Source organism: Pecten maximus, chromosome 5, assembly GCF_902652985.1.
Source record: "Pecten maximus chromosome 5, xPecMax1.1, whole genome shotgun sequence".
NCBI classification, from domain to species: Eukaryota; Metazoa; Mollusca; class Bivalvia; order Pectinida; family Pectinidae; genus Pecten; species Pecten maximus.
The window spans coordinates 14,628,545-14,649,977 of record NC_047019.1 but is presented as its reverse complement, the minus strand read 5'-3'; the positions used below and the strand labels follow the sequence as shown (position 1 = coordinate 14,649,977).

At 37.8% G+C, this 21,433-nt stretch overlaps 1 protein-coding gene across 3 annotated transcripts in view; it reads left to right on the top strand.

Annotated features, from left to right (window-relative positions):
- LOC117327259 (afadin-like) overlaps positions 1-21,415 on the top strand; it is an 82,229-nt gene extending 60,814 nt beyond the window's left edge. Inside the window, exons 18-28 of one of the 3 annotated variants that reach the window (XM_033884165.1) lie at positions 5,327-5,392; positions 8,268-8,341; positions 9,180-9,298; positions 10,261-10,416; positions 12,931-14,945; positions 15,138-15,259; positions 15,524-15,535; positions 16,028-16,142; positions 16,806-16,919; positions 17,224-18,135; positions 18,174-21,415. In XM_033884165.1, the coding sequence (XP_033740056.1) occupies positions 5,327-5,392; positions 8,268-8,341; positions 9,180-9,298; positions 10,261-10,416; positions 12,931-14,945; positions 15,138-15,259; positions 15,524-15,535; positions 16,028-16,142; positions 16,806-16,919; positions 17,224-18,123 (3,693 nt within the window). In that variant the 3' untranslated portion in view covers positions 18,124-18,135; positions 18,174-21,415. Of the gene's footprint in view, positions 1-5,326; positions 5,393-8,267; positions 8,342-9,179; positions 9,299-10,260; positions 10,417-12,930; positions 14,946-15,137; positions 15,260-15,523; positions 15,536-16,027; positions 16,143-16,805; positions 16,920-17,223 lie in introns of all 3 variants that reach the window. The other 2 variants (XM_033884164.1, XM_033884166.1) reach the window with 2 other exon arrangements.
- Positions 21,416-21,433: the final 18 nt, after the last annotated feature.

The following is a 21,433-nucleotide window of genomic DNA, read 5'->3' as shown; positions in this document are numbered from 1 at the left end:
TGTACCGGCAGGGGTTCAATGTTTTGGGTAGTAACTGGTATGTGCATAGTAGAGATCAGCTCATTGAAGTTTGTCTTGATTGCTGTTTTCCTTTCACTTAATATTTCTCAAGTCTGGATAAGATTGAGGTTCCTCTTCGGTTCAGAACATGTGTATGTAGAATTCTGTTTCCCAAATACAGCTAGATTTCCTGTTTGGTATAATTTCATATGTTAGACCAATCACATTGATATAGGTACATCCTTCCTGTTTGTCAGGTGTGTTATTAGCCTTTAAGACTGTAATGCGACTCGTTAGTATGAGCCAGGTAGATATCAGATTCTGAAACATTACACTATAGGTTATTGTATAACTGTTGTCTGGTGTTACCATGGAAACATGTCCAGTCCTTGGTAACATGTGGTTCGTTGGGTATATTTTCATTGGGGATTGACTAGAAAATGTGTTGTTTACGGCCAGAGTTTTATTGGTCTGTCAACAAGATCTGGAATGCGGCTTGTCATGTTTACCCCTTAAATCTGTGTTCAGGTACAAACTACAGGTACAAAATACAGGTAACCAGAATGGTATTTCATTGATATCTATCGTCTCCATCTTATGTTGTACACAAGGGCCAATTACCTACAATTTTCACCTGATTTCTACTGGGCGATCGCACAGGCTTCTGTTATGGTTTCTACGGCAAATGCCAATAAATTGAGATCAAATTATTCAGAAGTTCATATAGTAAATATAAATAATTGAAATTATCATATGTTTATCATGCTATTGATTAAATAAGACCGTTTCGGACCCTTGGAATATCTTGGGTTCCGATGATAATGTTAATCTACTACAGATTGCTCCATGCATCCTTGTTTTAATTCTCAAGGTCATTAGGACTCAGGACATGTCACTGTCACCACATTCCCTGATTTGGACGTTGGTAGCATGAGATGCTTGCTGGCTTTATATCTTGGGGAAAAAAGTTCAATTTTGAAAGTATTTTGAAATATATTTAAGGGGAATAAAAAAAACATTGAGCAGTTGGAGAAAATAACACTGAGGAATCTTTGGTATGAGGACTTTAATGTTTTAGTGTTTCACACCAGATTATTGTGTAGGTTATCAGAGTCATGATAAAGAGGTGAATTATCACCCCTGTCGAGGTCCTATGTTGGGAACAGGGTGTTAGATCTACAAAGATTAGTAAGTACATCACAATGATTGGTCAATTACAGTCCCCTAATTCACCTGTTCCAACATCTCGGTAGGGGGTTACGTGTGAACGAGTTTTTCAGTGATAATCCCTCAATTGACCAATTATAACCTCGCTGACCCATTACGATTAGCTATCAACAACACAACCCAGCCGGAGATGAAGCACTCGATGGCTGTGTTACACTCTTTAGGCTGATCAGTGCTTTAATCCTGTTTGATTTCGTAGACCACAGGTGATCGGCTCAGATGGTTGATCAGTGATTTATTCTTGTTTTCATAATCCTGGTTTTAACCAAAACATTATCAGTCGAAAAAGTGTTCTCATTAATGGCAGTGAATGAAAGGTTATTAAAAAGTACTGTTGCTATCGGTCACCTTTAAAATACCAGAACTAACCAAATATTGTTAGTTCTCGTAAAACACATACTAGAAGGTTAATTTCTGTAGACTTGACTCTCTGAAGGGCTATGTTTATTTATCTCCAATAGAGGAGATTTCCGGTCCTTTGTATGTGGATTAGTATCGCCCGTTATGGGCCGTCACGGTACCACCTCTATATGAAATTAGCTTCCTGTCGGGTCAGGAGGAATCATCAAGCTGATTGTCCCCGCTCGATTTGATTGGTTACGTGATGAAATCCATCCCTTTGGGCCATTCAGTTCTGTACTGACTGGGTTAGGAGATGTCATTGTTAGTCTCTAGGTCCATTCAGAGACATCAAAGGTAGACCCAACAAATTTTGTAGGTCTACCCAGTTTTGTCAAGTTATTGGTTTTGTTTGACATATTTCCAAGGTTACGGAAGGAAAATAGTCTGGAAATGTCAAGAATAAAGGTGTTTTGTGAAAAGATTGAACAATTATTTGCACTGAACAATTATTTGCACGTTTTTTCTTTTCTGTGTAGCCCAATGTATACTTCATTTTGACAGAAAAAGGTTCCATGATAGATAGATATGAATAATGTATGAATGAAATACTTTATATAAGATGCAAAAAACTGAATGAAACTTCTCTTTACGAAGCTATGCCCTACAGTCAGACATTACACAGACGATCGAGGTGAAGATTCAGATAGTTACATGTCTATAGTATTCTGTCTTTACATGAAGATATTTCTTCATTTATCACACGATGATCAGCTCTCCACGCTGAAAGCTGTGTCATTGTCGGATGAGTATGACAGAGATGAAACATATGTTGTGTTTGATTTGTAGACGCTCACATGTCACCAACAGTATCAAGACCTGTACAGGGATATCTCCAAATATTTCAGAATACATTTCACTCCTTTTTAATATTCCTCATTGTCAAATTATTTTACTGTGACACCCTCAACTAAACCAGTACTTGAATGCCCATTACACATGTGTTTCAAATTTTGCATTAAGGATATATGCTACCTTTGATTGACATGTATTTCATTTTGTGATCGAGCTCCTGTGAATTTGTAACTTCAGAGGATATTACTAAACTTGTTACTTTTGGGTTTCAAAGCCTGATTAGAATGATCTGATGACGCATTTAAAAGGTAGACAAGAATATATTTACTTCATTTCAGAATTAGTTTTATTAGAGGAGATTTAGATAAATCATGTATGAAATGGAAGGTGGCATACAGCCTTAACTCAATTCAAATCAAGAAAATAATTTGCTTCTTGTTGCTGGACATGATTAGTCTTGGTACTGTTGGTGACATTGAGACCAATTACTACTTATAAAGTTATTGAAAGGATAGAAATAATGGCAATGGGGAGACGTGGGAAATGTATGGGAATTTTATGGGAATTGTATGGGAAATAAATGGGAAATATAATTTCAGAATAAAATAAGTTTTTTTCTGATTAAGTAAAGACTATAGATGTTGATGTTTCATTCATTTGGCATTATAAATGTGTATTGTTATGTTAATGAGAAAGTTACTTACAGACCACATGATGTCCACTTCTGGGTGTAGACCTTGACCGTAATATAACAGGTAAGTTTTCACCTGTCTACAGCTGACAGTTTAAGATCGCTAGTTTTTATGCAACAAATGTGTGCATAACAAAGTTTATCTCACGTGTGCAATGTACGTGACTTAAGTTAAAATATGTTTTTAGTTAATGATAAGTTTTTTTATAGCATTTGTCATAAAGTTTTTGCTTCAATACTTAATGTGTTCAATACTAAAATTTGTGTTCAACTCCGTGTTTGATCCCATCTAAGATAAGTTTTATGTTTTTTGGTCAACAAATTGTACAAGTTTCTATATATGCAAACTGAATATAAAATTATCTCATCTATGTGTTGTGTCGTTAGTAAACATTTCTTTAAATTAAAAATAACTTACTTGCTGTTGAAATCTGATCTGATTTCAAAAAATGTTTATAAAGTTTGATTAAATTATAGGATATACAATATTTAGACAGGCATGATTCATAGCTGAAGTAAAATCAATTCAATGCTAATGTTATGTAAAAGGTATTGAATTTTATTATAGAATTTGAATTAAGTGTTAAAATCTCAGTTAACGTCAGTGCATAATAATATGCATGTGTGCATCTAGCGTTAGTTGTGCTGTTTTTAAACTTTAAAAATAATTTGATAAACAAAATATCAATGAATTGCTATGGTAGGGAGATCATTCCGAGGATGGATGGCATGCTGCAAGTGAATGCTCAGACAGAAGAATTTCACTGACATACTCGATATCTTATTTGTAAAAATTCTGAATTAGCTTTGATGTCTCTAGTCTGTTAATCAGGGCATGTAATGTCTACTAACATAGCTATGATCACCAATGTAAGACGTGAGAAAAACATCGTCACGCCAGTAAACATGACAGGTTGTACAATAACTAAGGTTTCAGAGATAGTGACTTTTGGCGTGGTATTTAGCTGTTGGCTAAAGACGTCCTTCTGGCTGTTTTCCAGGGCGTGCAATGGTCACCGACCTATATATAAAATATACACCGCTTTACAAACAGGAAATTACATTGAATACCCAGGGTGTTGGCTCTGTGTGTTATAATAACCTTGTACTCATCCTGGCTCTGATACAGAAATCAGTCAAGCATGCCGTCATACGCAAACTCTATGCATGACGGAACCTTTGCTTTACTTGGCATTCTATCAGTAGTAATAATACACCAAAACAAATTCACTAAGCAAGCATTATTTATGTTTAAGTATAAACATTTACACATAATACAAACTGAAAAATTATGTATACTATAGTAAAATGGATTTTTAAGATTTAGACTTGCTGGAGCCCCATTTAAAGATCTATGCGTAAATCCACAGGCATTTGTCTTCGGAAAACTATTCAATATTATCGTTATAACATTATACCATTATAAGTTAAATGACCCTGGCTGTCGACAGTAAACAAAATAAACCAAACTATGTAGAAGCTCCTGTAAACTTTTAACAGGACAAGGAATATTTTTATCACATTTTTCACAGATATTTTCTTTGAAATTCAAAATTGCATAAAATTGGAGTTTAAAATAAGATTCAAATGCAGCTTGGTAATCTGGACAGCCTCCAGTATGGCTCAGATTTTCTTCCCCTCCCTCCCAAACTTTGAGAGTCATACATACATCTGGTTTGAGAATTGACACCCCCACGATCCCCACCCAGTATCCTCAGACAAGATAATGCCAGTATCACAATACAATACCAAGCTAGTCCCTTGTGTAATGTTGTATCCTGTTTCACCACTCCACCCATATAGTCGGATAACCAGCATGTTTTTTTCTATTTTTTTAGTCAATGTAAATTTTTCTTTGTATCTCTTCAAAGAACAAGCATGCCCATTATGTGATAGGGACTATCGCTGGTGGACATGTGTCTGATAATCTGAGAGGATAATTAGAATATGTCGGATGTCAGAATGATACTGACAAGGAGATAGGCTGATAGGGCACCTGGGACACACATCGTCGTAATCAAAATTATACACTTCATTTAAATAATTACATTGTTTTATTGTATATGTGTGTGTATTTATAGTCATTTTAGTATTAACATGATTGCAAGGCAAAATATTTCATTATTTCCTTGTAACATAAAATTGTTCAACTCTTGCACTTAGTGTGGATTTTTTTTGTGGTTGTCTGAGTTTGTATAATTATTATCATTACAGGGCGAAGGACAAAAGGAGAGAGGAATATACATCAAGTCTGTAGTACAAGGGGGCGCTGCTGCTCTCGTAAGTATCCATGGAAACCAGTTGAGTCTTTTACCTATAGCTGACTATTGACTGGAACTCAAATTCTAGGGCTAACTGAATTAAAACATAAGCCCTCAATGATGAATTAGCACGTCCAAAATGCATTTCGGAGAAAACAATAGACAGAAACTCCAATTAGCGCAATCTTAATTAAGCTTAAGACTTTCATCACAAAAAGCAGTAGAGTAAGATTACAGTATTAATGTAGGTTCACAATATGTTAGAACTTGTAGTATTTAGTCTTGTACATACTTATTGAAACTATCTCCTTACTAGGCAGTCAACAGTATAACAATGCCACATTCTCAGTCAGTATTTCAACCAGAAGTTAATTGTTGATTTATACAATGTGAATGACATTTGTATTCTGTTTTATGTGTTACACATGTACCTGTATGAGAGTCGGTATATCAGTTATCAGAAATAGGATATCTATTGACAAGTTTACACAATAGATTGGTATAACTGTTCCTATTTGTATTGACAAGTTTATACAATAGACCCGTATAACTGTTCCTATTTATATTGACACATGCCAATCAAAGTTTATACAGAGGCATCTAATTTCAATCAACACAACTTAAGCCACAAATAGCAAATATTTAATATCTAGGGCAATTTTTCCCACTATGTGATTTAAACTCTAAATCTGATAAAAAATGAAGTGATTAATTAAACAGCCGACAGTGACTCCTGTCAGAAATACTCAGGAGCTCGTGTCCTAGTCAACAGGTTCCTTGACCAGCAAATAGAGTAATTACTCTTCATTTATGCTGAGTCATGGTCCACTGGTCGAGATGACCAGATAAGGAAACACTAATGACAAGTCTAGCCACTCAACCTGATCTAAGAGTAGATAACTCCTGTCTGGTTCTCCTGTCTTATTACAAGGTCTAGATCCCCAATTACATAAAATTCACAGGCCTACGGAACAAATTAGCATTCTCCCCGACAGCTTACATCATAGTTATAATGGACAATAGTCCTGTGACAGGTGCTATGTGTTATGATGTTACGAATAATAACAATTTGAATATGTTATGACTAAGCAGTGTGAAGTACTATTGGTTTACCACTCTGTTAGGGAATTAAACGATGTGTAATGTCTGTTCTTATGATTATTACAGGGACTGTTTTATATGAATAATCACTAAGAAAAGGAAATTAATAAGGATGAGATATATGTGTTACACAACTGGTGTGACATTAAACTACAGGATTACACATTGCAATCAGAGAAAATATTAATTTAAATACTAAACAGGAAAATTACAAATACAGATTTATGATGAATACATGAAAGCATATTTAGGGTGATGTATAAGGGTTGGTCCTGCATAATTTTTTAACTGCCATTTTCTTTAGAAGTCATTAGTGATTCTCGCGATGGCCGAGTGGTTAATGTGTCCCAACACTTTATCACTTGCCCTCCACCTCTGGGTTGTAAGTTCGAAACCCATGTTGGGCAGTTGCCAGGTACTGACAGTAGGCCGGTGGTTTTTCTCCGGGTACTCCGGCTTTCCTCCTGCTCCAAAACCTGGCACGTCTTTAAATGTCCGTGGCTGTTAATAGGACGTTAAACAAAATAAACCAGATTGTCCATTTGTCTGTTACTATGCATGTCTATCCATACTTAAAATTCTGAAAATTATGTCGGAATCTGGACAACTAAAACTTCTGCCATTTCACATCAGGTGGTACATTGTTATATGTTTTTATGAATTGGAGTTGAACAAGTTAGTTAAGGTCAAGGTCAAGGTCATTGGTACTGAACACAGACCTGGGATACTGTAAAGTACTAGGAATACCCGAGTAAGGTCATTCACACAGTAGTCCCTACCTGTCAATATCGTGTTTGAAGTTGACATTGTATAATCTAATGTTATAGTACACATTTACAGGACAGTTACAATAACACCAGCAACAAAAGAAAAAACCGATTTGGTCATCATATGGTAGAGAGCTTGATAGGTATGTTAAGCCTAAGAGGGTTGTCAGATAGGGTGTTCCCACGCCACACCAGGACCATAGGACCAACACCTGACAGTTAAACACCAATAAAACAATCTACATAACACCAGTCTTCTCACCATCTGATCCCCGGTAAATCCATGTCATGGAGATTTCACGGTGCTCAACCATTTTCTGGATCACCGGGTGCTAAGTGGTGTGAGGAGTTAACCATGTGTGGGGTTCTCCTCCTCCGTCAGGTCACGGAATCATCAGACGCCAATTATTGTAATCAAACACACCTGAGATTTCTGACTTTTATAAAGACTTTGGGGGAAAATATCAACTAATTCAAAGTTGTTACAGTTGACCTTTGAACTGTAGCTAGTGACATTTCATCCTTTTATAATCTGTTGGCCATCCAGAACAACTTAAGTGAACTCCCATAACTTTGGCTGGCTGACAGATATATGGCCATCAATGGGCCACCAATGTTGTTTGCTATATAGTTTTAATATCTGGCATAGCATTTAATTACAATGCAGTAATCTTCCATCAAAAATCTATTAGACCAAGGAATTTGGTAAATAAACAAATTTATTTTAAAGTGGAAATATAGGGCTTGTCTGTCCAATACTTTACTTAATTTTAGTCGTCTTTTACATAAAGGAAAAAAAAACTGATAACATTGTCATTAGAACCTTAAAATAATGAAAACTTAATGTAAAATTAATGAATTACCTGTAAAATTAATGAATTACCTGTCAGAAATCTCCATCCATGCAGAGTATTTGAAATAAGAAAAAAAACAATAAAAACCTAAACAAAAAAATACTTAGACCTTTCTGCTGCTGTCCGTCAGGGTTGTATAGAGTGTTACAGAATATGGCCCTTTGTTTTCCAGGACAAACGTTTACAGGCCGGGGACCAGCTGTTGGAGGTGGACGGCAAGAGTCTGATCGGGCTCACGCAGGAAAAGTAAGTAAATCATCGTCAATGGAAAATATAGTGATTAATAGCTACATATAGTTGGCTGTAATTAAACATGAAAAATTAACAAATTATTGTTGATTGAAAAAAGCAGAAATTAATAACTGCAATATCCAACTAATCACCTAAGAAAAAGATGTAAATTATCGATTTTGAAATACAGGATTGCTTTTGTCATATGTAACGGGAAAATATTTTAGAACTTTAAGGACAAGTTTTTGTCCAATGTCGAGTTTTGGTGTTAAGTTTTAGTAGTTAGTTGGAATTTTAGGTAAAAAATAAAGAATTTTTACCTTGTGATAGAATTGTTGCAGTACAAATGCATCAAATCTTGGGGCTATTTTGATAGGATTAAGGCTGGCTGTGGTTGCTCTGCAGGTAAATTAAATGACAGCTATTTACGGATTACTGAATCGTAAAATCTGTCTGATGATTTCAATGCAGAGGAAGTGTTTAATAGATAGAATTGATAATAAATGGAGGTGTTGAATTTATTTGGGATTTCTTGTGGTCGAGAGGTAATCCCCATGTACTGTTTGAAATGCTTTATTAGTGGCTGAATGTGGTGATGCAATATATAGGATGTGACACAGACCTCAACTATGTCTTACACACATAGGCCTTGTCTACCTGGCTAGTCGTTAGTGCACCTGCTCCTGTAGGTGTATATCATATATTGGTGTTCAATAGGCGACCTTTTCTAACTTGACTTCCATTCACTAAAATCACATAAGGCCTACAAAAGTTTGTGCTCCAGAAACAATCCAACTAACTCCAATTCATTAGACAAAATTTTTAAAAAATGTTATAATTTATTTTTGCTCAGAGCTGCGGAGTTGATGACCAGGACTGGTCAGACTGTGTCCCTCAAAGTTGCTAAGCAAGGAGCTTTCTACCATGGACTCGCTAACCTCCTCAGCCAGCCCTCGCCTGTAATGCAGAGAGGTAAGTCAACCAGGATATTAACCGAAATCAGAAATATTATAGGTCTTTTGTATGTTCTGTTTATTCTTTTATCAAAACTTTGAGATAACAGTTTAAGTTGTGTTTGTCTGGATTTCCTGTTGTGACTCCTCGAACTAACTGCAATGCAAAGTATGCTAAAGTGACGAGGCATGTCAATATGTTTAAGTGTGCTTACATGTTCACATGGTAATATCATGGACAAATTCCACAGCTCAGTAAAGTACAAACTTTCTATCTAAACAGGACCAGCATAAGTAAATATTTACTATTGTACAAACACCACTCACTTGGGTAGCTGTATCCTGCGAATAGACATTAAATTCAGAATAAACATGTAAAATATTTTGTAAAATTTCACATGGAAGTCTGTCATTCATAATCATGCATATGATTGGATTGAAAATTTGAAAATTTGACAGGAAATTTAGCTTGATGATGATTGGCGTTTGGTTAATTCAATATACCATTAGTCATGTCTGTATCGAGGGCACATGTTACCTGTAATTCACCAGTGGGTAATTAAATATTGATGACATATGGTGCTGTCTGATGTTGAAATTGATCTGGGATCTCACGTGTGGTAGATCTATGTAATAATTAGCAGGCCTGTACAACATTGATATGGGAATTTCTGTAGAGATTTAGTCTGGACCGATACCAGTAGTATGTGCCCCGTAGTATAAATCTCACCAGTCTCTATAACTCTAGTGTTTATAGTGGAATTCGCCTTCAAAAGAATTAATTTGTCCAATTAACTTTTATTTCACTTGATATTACGGATGAAGATTTTGCTGAAGACTTGCAATCATTAGTCCGGACACACATTATCATGAATATCTAGTACGCTATGGCTGGTGACATTGACTTAAAGTTGTGTAGATACAGTGATGATATCCCTGTGTGAAGACATCTGTTTAACATTGGTGTACTTGTATTCACAGCTGCCTCCCCTAAGAAGTCTTCACGACCTCAAGAGGAAGGACCGCCCCCTTACAACGGTAGTGGCGATATGGATAGGGGGCGCCACGCACCCGGTCACCGCGACCAGCGCCAGGTGATGAACACCTCGCACAGTCGCTCTTCACCATCACTCAACAGTATGTATCAAGGTGTATACCGGCACTCATTGAGGGGTGCTGGCAGTGAAGTGGTTGGGGGTTTTGGGGAGGGGGGAGGTCGGGTTTGAAACAGTTTAAGGAAAAGTATATTTGCAGGGAGCCTTAATAAGATGCCGAAACATTAAGTCTCATAGAATTTTTTTAATTCACCTGGCAACCAGAAAAAAACTATTTTGAAATATTACTGACCAATTGGTTACATTTTGAGGCTATCCTGCAGAATACTTAAACTAATATATTAGATTTCTTAGTTTAAAAACATAAACTTGAATTTAAATTTGGTTTGAATTCATAACAGAATACAGGAGGGGAGTGTCTCACAAAGACATGGAAAATATTTACGGAAGAAAGAGTGCCCTCTGGAGGTCAATTCTAGAAGCTGATCTTCGTGAAGTGCAGGCAAAGGCCTCAGAGAAAAACTTGGAGGAAATGAAAGAAAATGCTAATATTCGGAGTAAAAAGGTTTTGTCTCTAGACCGTAAAGCGACCCCAAGTCAAATGTCTGCTTGGGATGTATATGTGAAGGCAGGAAAGTCTCAGATTTTGAGTAGTAATCCAAAAAACGGTCAGACAAGGAATGATAACGGTGTTAACGGTGGACCTGACCCTTATATGAGAAGGAATGGTAATTGTGTCAATGGTGGACCTTATATGAATGGGCAGGATCTACACTCAGACGACTATTACGCTAACGGTTACGCTGACGATGAGATGGAGGAGAAGAAAAAGGATCTGAGAGTTGTACAGAAGGAGTTAAAAAAATACACGAGTCAGGGAATCAGGCCGAGTGGTGTTAGGAAACACATTCGTAGTAAATCTATTGGTGACTTGACAGACCTGTCCTAGGTCAGAGAGACGGAACCTAGAGAACGCCATTTTAGATCGCTATCAAAATAAAAAGAGTAGTAATCATGAGGAACAACAGTCTCAAGACTTACTACGGAGTAAGTCGGCTCAAATGTTGTCCAAGTCTCATAATAGAGCGCGTTCAATGGAGCGTGATCGACACTTAAACGGACATGACGCTAATGTAAAGTACAATAATTTTGTAAACAAAAGGCCAGGCCGCCAGGTTCCTCCTCCAAGACCACGAAGTGTAGGCTCTATATCGGGCTTGATTCGTGACCCAAATAACAACCAAGTTAAAAATGATGAGTACAATCGATTCAAGAATTCCAGTATGATCTTGAACTCCTCTTCTATACCTTCATTGGACAATGGTTCTAGTTCGGTGATTTCTTCATCTCTGAGTTACGGCAGTGCAGTGTTTAGCGGGCCACAGTACGATCAGAACACGTCTCGGAGCTCTTCACTTGGTTACGGTAGTGATCCTAACCGTCATATTTACGAAAAAGGAAACCATTCTCGTCATTCCCTGGCAACGCCTCCATCTCATTATCGTGATCAGTACACAGATCACAAACCCAGACATTACTCGGACTCCTCCAATAGCAGGGGGCAGTCTGGGGTACTGACCTCTAGTCATACCGTTAACGGATCGGTCAGTAGCTCTAATAACTCACTAAGAGGTCGGCCAGGGGGCAATTTTATAACAAGGAATCCGCGCAGCAAGCATATCACCTCTGCTCAGTATCGTAAGTAAACAGCGAAACGATCCATTACATGTGTAACTGTTTGTATCCGATGGAAAATAGATGTAAATGGAAGGAATTTGGTTTAGCATTTAGATTTTGTTATTGATCAAAGCTAGGATTGTCTTGTTAGGTCCAATTGTTTGTGTTACATTTACAAATATTTTTTTGCAATTTTCTTTTTAAGAAATTGCCAAATCACGAAATTTAACAGATTGCCCTCTCTAGTGTATTATATGTAATCATTGACCTCTCTAGTGTATTATATGTTATCATTGACCTCACTAGTGTATTATATGTAATCAATTTAAGGGTCGATTATGTAGAAAAATTCAAAGCTATGAAATAGTCTACAAATGCCAAGTTTCATAATAAGATAGAAACTATAGTTATATATATGTACTGTATTATAGCTAGTAACTATAGTTATATATATGTACTGTATTATAGCTAGTGTGTTGTGCAATAATTACCGCCCCGTATCAGTTAAGTGTGTATTGATATTTAGTCTGCCTAAGTGTAGTACATCAAATAGTACATTGTCATTATGGCAGGGTCCCATCATTTCTTTGTTGTGTATTGTCACAGTTGTATGTTGTCTTTTTAAGTGTTTTGACAGTCTGCCAAACAACATGTACTATATGGAACTGCTTATAGCTAACTGTAATGTCGGCAAATATTGAAACTATTAATATTGCGGTTAATATTGAAAACTAAAACCAGTCTTCGGTTGGAATTGAAGTTCTAGTTTTGAGGATGCTGTTTCTCTATCTTATCAGAAAGTTGTATATGGAAACGTCCATCAATTTGAACATCTTGATTTTATGTACGACATTAAAACAGGTTTATGTAGCGACATTTCTCTGAATCAATATAAAGACTTTAATTTTTGTGTTTCCAGGTGATGGGATGGGATCAGATCGTATGAAGGCTACATCGACTGGGAACTTGCGGGACCCACAGATGTCTCAAGTCCAGCCCCCAAATCACCAAGAACGGGGTATGCACCCAAGGGACATGAGGGATCCGGGACTGATGTCAAAGTCTATTCCGAACCTCCGAATGGACAATTCTTTCGACAGCCGTGAGCATCAGCAGGGCCCGCCTCAGCAGATAAAGCCTGCTGCATCTGTAGGTGCCCTACAACACGACTACTACAATCACAGTATGGACAGGAGAGGAGACCCCAGGGCACACGACTACGAGAACCAGCAAAGCCTAGACCCAAGGCTCAGAAACGCTCCTGAACCCGGGAGAATGGACCGGGGGTACCCAGAGGCAGCACAGTCTTTGCCACCAAACATGGGTTTGGCTGGAGGAAGAGGCCCTCCTTCTTCCAGAAATTCACAGTCGAGTTTCAGAGATGAAAGGCCCCGGTCAGAGTATTTCGGCCATCCGTCTGAGAGACCTGATCTAAGAGAGGAGAGACCAAGGTCAATGGAGATTAATGCTAATAAGATCCATGAATGGCAGCAGAAATATAATATGGACGACCACCATTCACAACCTTCACCGCACGAGAGGAGTTTCGAAGGTCGTGATCCTAATTATGTGAATACATCACGTTCTCCGCCCCACTCCAGTCCAGGGTATGTGAATTCAGGTGACATTCCAAAAATGAGTGCTAATAACGAGGCTCGCCAACCAAACTTTTATGAAAACACAGCGCCACGACAGACAGAACCACAGCCAGCTTTCCATCAGATGAGAAAGCCTCAGTTGGATCATGTACCACAAACGGCACCTAAACCCATGGTGGCTACCAAACCAGCCTCTCGGGTGATGCCGGTCGACATTCCTCGTGTGGAAGCAGACAATCGCCAGTCTCAGCCACACTTTTTTGACCCCAGGACACAACAAGGTCATGCGTCACCAAAGCCTATGAACCAGTCTAGTTATATGGCAGGACAGCCACATATGGTACATTCCCCAGGCTACAACGATCCTCGTAATGCCAGTCTTCAAAGGAACCAGAAGTTCCCTCAGGGGCGGGAGGTTTATAACCCCCACCAAAGCCCAGAACTACCCCCTGCCCCCATAGACATTCCTCCCGAGCTTCCTCCCCCTCCTGCAGGTATGGACATGGACGATGACTTACCTCCCTTGCCACCACCTCCTCCTGCCCAGGACTACAGGTCAGACCATCGTGATGAAATGGACCCTCCCTATGCAAATCAAGGTGATCCCCGCTTCAGCATGCCTCCAAGTAGTTACCCGTCATACAACGCACCTCATCAACAATCAAATTACTCACAACATCACTTCCAAGATCCACGTCAAGATCCACGTCAAGATCATGCCATGATGGCCTACTCAGAACCGCAACGACATCCTCCTCCTCAGCAGCTGCCACCGGCTAAACCTCAGCATATTCATCCTCAGAGCTACCAGCCAAACCACGACTACCAGAATATTAGTTATGAGGGGCGGTCACCAAATCGTTCCTTCGAATCTCCACCTCAGCATTCGCCAAACCAGAACGTATACGAGCCATATGAAAACAAAAGTGTTTCATTACCCCCCGGTATGGCTCCACAGGGCTATATGCCCCAGCCACCCATGAAAAACACAACAATGCCACGCAACATGGCCGCTCCACAGCAGTTCACTTCGCAAAGCAAAAACAGACTAGTGGCTGAAATGGCAGAGCGCTCCAAGGAGGGGAAACCTGTGAGCTCAGCATGGGAACGTGATGAGAAGGAGAAGATGGAAAAGGAACAACAGCTAGATATGAAAAAGGCAAGGGAAGCGGAAATTTCGGACCTCGAGACAAGGTCGTATCTGTCCCCTGTAGAGCAAGACAGGCTGAGAAAACTTCGACTGGAGCAGGAGTTTCAACGCCGCGTCCAGGAGGTGGAGGGTCGTGGAGAGGAAGAGGACGATTCTGACCATGACATTTCCAACAACACCCAAGCGGTAAGTTCTTTAATTTTGTGGATAGTTATATTCTCAAGTTTGTTTAGGCATATGATGAATGAGTAATTGTAACTCAAAATACTTTGTCACGTTCTTGTTCCTATTTTCAAGAGAGAAATTTATGCTTGCCAGACAATTCATCACTTTCATGAGATTTTAATGTTGATGTTGTGTCTGTTTTATTTTTTGTAGGGACGGGAGTTTATGATAAACACATTGAAGGATGATATTGTTAAGGCTCAGAAACGTATGGAGGATTATAACCGCAAACGTATGTTTGAGGAAGTGGAGAAAGAGAAGGAGCACAAAGCAGTGTAAGTATTTATCCATCATTTTATTCTACCAATTACAGGGATATAATTATTCTACAAGAATTGCTTTATCTTTAACATACCAAATATCAAATTTGAAAAATACAAAAACTAAACAAAAAAACAGATTTAAAACCAAGTTTTCTTAGGAAGGTGGGTAAATTTTTATTTTATTTGTAATTTGTGATTTGAAAAAAAAGATATTTCTGAAATTAATTATTTTGAAACAATATATTGAAAATGAAGGAATAATTTGGTTTTGAACAGGATTGAGGAAAGGTGAGTTTGCTACCAAATTGAATGTTAATAAAATGTTATAACCTTGGATGATATTAAAAACCTTGTATATACCAATACTGATTTAAGTGGTCACCTTGCATTAAATACTGAAAATTAAATCTCAAATCTTCCCGACTAAATAAATGGCACGTTTTTGGTTATGTTTTGAAAAATTATATCGATGCACAAAATAAAAATTACAGCACACTGTATTTATACTGTCACTGCATTCACCGGCTTCATCAGCATCCCATCCCTCCACTTTATCCCAGAAGTCCTGAATGACCTGCCGCATCTCAAGTTCTCGCATGTTAATGCTTTTGATCGCAGAAATCATATTTAATTCTATGATAACGCTTTCATTCTTCTGTATCAATTTAAGAATAAGAAAGATTTTTTGCTGTGAAACTTTGGAGAAATAAGATCTTTTTAGTAGTTTTCTTAGACCACTTACATGGTGTGGATGGCTAACAAGGAGTTTTCTGGTTGTAGATTGGAGAGGAAGCTGGAAATTTTCGAAAGGGAAAAAGAAGAGCGACAAGAAAGGATACGACAACGTCAGGAAAAGCGACAACGAGAACAGGAAGAAAATCTTCGGAAGCAGAAGGTCAGTTAACTTGACATTTGTATCGGTAACCTCATCAAATTCATCAGTTACCTTGGCAACCATGTACCCTTATTTATGAATTTGTAGGATTTTACTGCAAAAACAAGTGGTTCTGTACTTGAATTTCCTCAATGAGTTGATAGGACGTCAAACAATTAGAACCATCCTGGCCTTACTCCTTAATTATCATCATATTTAATCTTGTGCTCGAAAAAAAAAAAACATGCTGTATTTATCCTAAAATAAGCCCCCTCCTCTACTGTAAAAGTTGAGAATATTAAAAATTTGGGGAGGGCTTATTTATGAACCACTATTAGCTTTGATGATTCTGCAAAAACTAAGGGGATTATTTTTGGGCAGGGGCTTGTTTGCGGACAATATGTAGATTTATCTTTCGCAAATGAATATGGTGTATACAGAACTTTTAAAACTGACCACCTAGTCCCAGCATAACCAAGTGAGTGTGGGGCTCCAAACAACTTTGATATGTGAGAGAGAAAACAAGATTTTTAGGAAGCGGGATACGAACCAGGGCACCATCCATAGGTGGATGTAGCCTGTTCTTGAAGAGATAAAAACAGTATTTTAGATCTCATCTGGGAAACAAATATGGCTATGAAAGTGTGAAATTAATTTAACTGAAAGTGTTGTTTGATGTTTTAGGAGATGCGAGAAAAACAGCGACAAGATTATGAAGAACAAAAACGCCTTATGGTGGCTGAGGAGGAGAAAGTTAGGGCCAGGAAAATGGAAGAAATTCAAAGGCGGAAGGACATAGTAAGTTTTCATGTCTACTATCGTCCTATACATAGACATTTGATCAATATATTAGTCTGGTTAAAGTAATTTCTGATGGGTTCATATTTAAAAAATGATGTCTTACTAAAGAATCTCGGCTTTTTCAGTAAATTTCTCGGCTTTTTCAGTAACATTGTAGGTGTCTTTAAATGAGTGTACAGAAGATGTAAATTTTCTTGCCGATATGTCATTATTCATTTGAGTTCAATGGCTTTTTACTACAAGTAAATGTGAAATGCCTGTCAGCCATGACATATTAAACATAAAAAATGTTGTTTCCCAGGAACGTGAACAGAAGAGGAAGGCACAGGAGGCTCGCGATGCTGAGGAGAAGATCCATCGCGCCGAAGTCCGACGTCGTGAGGAGGAGTACCAGTGTCAGCAACAGGAACAACGGGAGCGTGAACGTAGAGAGGCAAACCGTGAAATCACAGTTGCGGATGAACGGAAACGCCTGGAAGTGTTGACAGTACAAACACAACATCAACAACCGTACCAGCCATATGCCAACCTTCCATCTCAGTACTCGCCCCCCGATAGGTACACCATAAATGTACCTCCCCCACCTACCCGTGGCTCCTCATACGAGGTCGCAACAAGGTCAAATGGTGGTGGCCCCAATAGTTACGAGTCCGCGAACAGATCAAACCCTAGTATGGTGAATAATTATAATGGATATAAAAGTCATTCACCTGCTGGACGTGTTCCTCCAGAACCATCCTTCAAAAAGTCTGTGAAATTTAACACGCAGTTGGAGACACAGATTAACACTTATAATGAAGACCAAGGGCGCGGCAACTCTGTGTCGTCGTACCGGTCATCTGTGTCCGACCAACACTCACCATCATCTCCCAGCATCAACCATCCCCCACTAGACAACAACAGTAATGCATTTGTAACTACCCCGCAACAAAACCACATAGATCAAAAATACACCACAACCCAAAGCACGCCAACGGTTATTGGGGCACAGGAAGTGTATAGGGACCCACGGAGCCGGATAAATGCTCAAAAGGACTTTAGTGGTATCGGACAACCTTTTAAGAAAGGACAGGAAAAAATGTCCTTCAAAGACAAAATGAAATTCTTTGCTGCGGAAGCAGGTGAAGAAACACCAAAGTATAAACCCAAAGCATCAAAAACTCTCCGAAATATAGAATCTCAACTACATAACGGACAGTGAAGTCCTATTTACATCACAGACGGAGTGTCGGACAATGAAGTACTCTTTACATCACAGACGGAGTGTCGGACAATGAAGTACTCTTTACATCACAGACAGAGTGTCGGACAATGAAGTCCTATTTACATCACAGACGGAGTGTCGGACAATGAAGTCCTATTTACATCACAGACGGAGTGTCGGACAATGGAGTCCTATTTACATCACAGACGGAGTGTCGGACAATGAAGTCCTATTTACATCACAGACGGAGTGTCGGACACAGTGGATGCATTTCCATGCGAGAGAATCCCTGTAATGAGAGCTTTCGGGGACCAAAGTGATGGGTTACAACTTATTCTTTGCCGATCTGTGAATGGAAGAGTTACTCCCCTTGGCAGTGCGTTAAGGAGATAGAATAAGGATGTTTGAACTGTTATCGCATGTTTGGAGAAAACAATATGGTATAAAGTGCTGATCATCTAGTGTTTGTGAGACCTTCATTGATGGATGTGGGCATTAATCTGTCATGGAAACTACAATTTTGGTCCTGTGAGGATTTATAAAACCTTTTTAGTGTAGGACTCCCAACGTTTGGTGTACTGGAGACGTGGATTTTACATATCTCATTATAATCACAGTTATCATCTTAACTTTTTGTTATCATTAATGTAAGCGGCCAGGTGTTCAGGCACTCATTAGAACAATGAAAGAATTTCAATCTTGTAATGGTATATATATTAGGAAACACTGATATTCATAATTAAAATGTATCAACTTGAGGACAGCAAATGGGAAAAAGGTTGAATAAATTTTCCATTTTCATTTAAGATGTGTTGAGCTAATGAGACTGAACAACTTGGAACTTATATCTAAGTCACATGTGACACCTTAACTGAAGGATAAATCTTTTGTGACTTGTCGTGAACAACTCGGGAGTTTATTATAACCTGTTCCGATAGGAATTGTTGTGCAATTTTTTTTTTCTTTAATTTTTATTAGTATTGAAACAAATTCATTTATTGGTTATGAAATATGATTTTGAATATGAAGATGTAGGATTAGCCGATATTACCGAACAGGCTGTGATCCTTAAGTACACATTTTGATATTAGACTTGTTCGTTCAGCTTTTGTCACTGTAGTGGGAGAATGTCGAGCATGTGTACAGTATATAGCTATACATGGACATTACGTGGTCTAGGAGAAATGGTGGACTGAGAGTTTTATATAGAACTATTATGCAGCTTTTTGTACTCAATTGTACAAATATTGTTATCATTATTAACAAATGGTATATATCACTGTTATAAAGATTAGCACATATCTACGGCTGTTGTACATAATTTTTGTTTACATTATAAAGAATTCATAGGAGAAACGGAACAAATTATACGCCGCGTATGTGGAAACAGAATTACTACATATGTTGACAGTATGTGTGTGTACACGTGTGAATAGGATAATTGGTGCACCTCGTTACACATAATAGTCCTGTGGTGCGAAAGGTTGGGTGTGTTCGGCTCAATGCGAGCCGTTACTGATGTTATATATACATTATATATATATATATATATGGACATTTGTATATAGCACAAATACATACGTTATGTACATAGAAAGAGTTTTATATTTTGATAAGGTTGGAGGTGTAGAATGATGTTAGTGACTTTTAGTTCCTCATTCATTGGTCATGCAGACTCACAGATAACTTGACTATAGACAGGTATATTATTCGCAGGTAAATCAATTAGACAGGTATGCCACAGGTAATTCAGTCTGCCACAGGTGATTATGTCAGGTATTTTCTGCGTTGATTGCTTCCTGTAGCAGATCTGGTTCCATTAAGCTTATTTCTCCATATACACCTACTCCTACGGTATACGTATATGTCCATACTCGGCGACCAGCTCTCGAAATGTATGTAAAGTTACACACTTATTTGATGTATTATTTTTGGTCATATAATTGGCCACAGGACTAATAAAACACTTTTTCTTAAGTTACTACATTCCAATATTACCATTCCATAACATTCTTGGTTGTCAAAGTTTTCTGAGCCGAGGCTCTTGTATTAGAAAAAAACTGTCCTACATTTGACATGTTATAATACACAGACATGGAAGGTGGATTTTTGAACAAAATTGGATTATCTAGGGATTTGTTCAATGGACAGTACTGGTTTTTGGGTTGATGCTACAAATATACTGACTTGTATAAGCTTTCTAATAAACCTTTGGGACACATCTGATGTCATGATTGTTCATCATTATTGTCATTGTAAATTAAATTTCAATACTGTGTATCAAGTTTCTTGTAATTTGATGAGAATTTCAATGGTGCATATAATGAAGACAGACATTTTGTTATTCAACTTAATGTAGCTCATCAACCAAAGGCTTGATTAATGTGACACAGATTATAACCGATAAAAACATTAAATTTGTTTCTCTGTGATTGTTCGTTTCTTGTAATTTTGTCCAAGTGTTTTACTTGAACTGTCATCAGTGTTGTATGCTACAAACTTCTGTATTTATACTTCAATCAAAAGAACACCTACATTTTGAAAGCATGTCCAAACATGGATTTTTTCCCTTTTATCATTATCATTAAAAAATATTTTTTAAAACTATCTTTATTTTGCACAAAATCCAATAGAATCTGACAAAACATTGAAATATTTATTATCATTTTTGTTCATTTATTAGAAAACAAAGTTCAGCTTATCAGTTAGTTTTTACCCATGTCATGTCCAAAGTTTTCCAGAATAAAATTTCCAGTGAATTCTCATGTCATGCTACATATCCTTCTATCAATCTTGGTTGTGCCTTACTCATTCCAGGTTGTGAACCGAATGAATCCTGTCCATTTTGTAATAAGTACGGTTGTATAAGTTATTGGCTATATATTATTTGTAGATATTCTTAGGTTTTCCCCTTGAACTGTACGACTCTCTCCCTTCCCAGATGTTTCTGGTATTGTTCATTAGATGGGCATCTTTGAAGATCTTTCTGCTACCCAAAATTCTTACTTTCATACCAAACCTCAAAGGGCATCAAAGGGAGGTAATATGTGTGCTGTGTTAAGCATCGTTTATTGACAGGTACACAAAATTTTCTAGAGCCAGTCTGAGGAAGAGAGCGAGTCCCTTCTATGTTTTCCCTGTTCAGATGCGTGTAGAATTGCTTTGACTGATCTGTCTAGAACTGCGGCCAAGTTTGTAGACGTTTTATTTGCTGTTATGCATTGTAGTATTTCATGGCATGCACCTGTAATCAATGCTAAGCAATAAATTAACATATATAACAACTCAACCATGACTTTTTATTTAT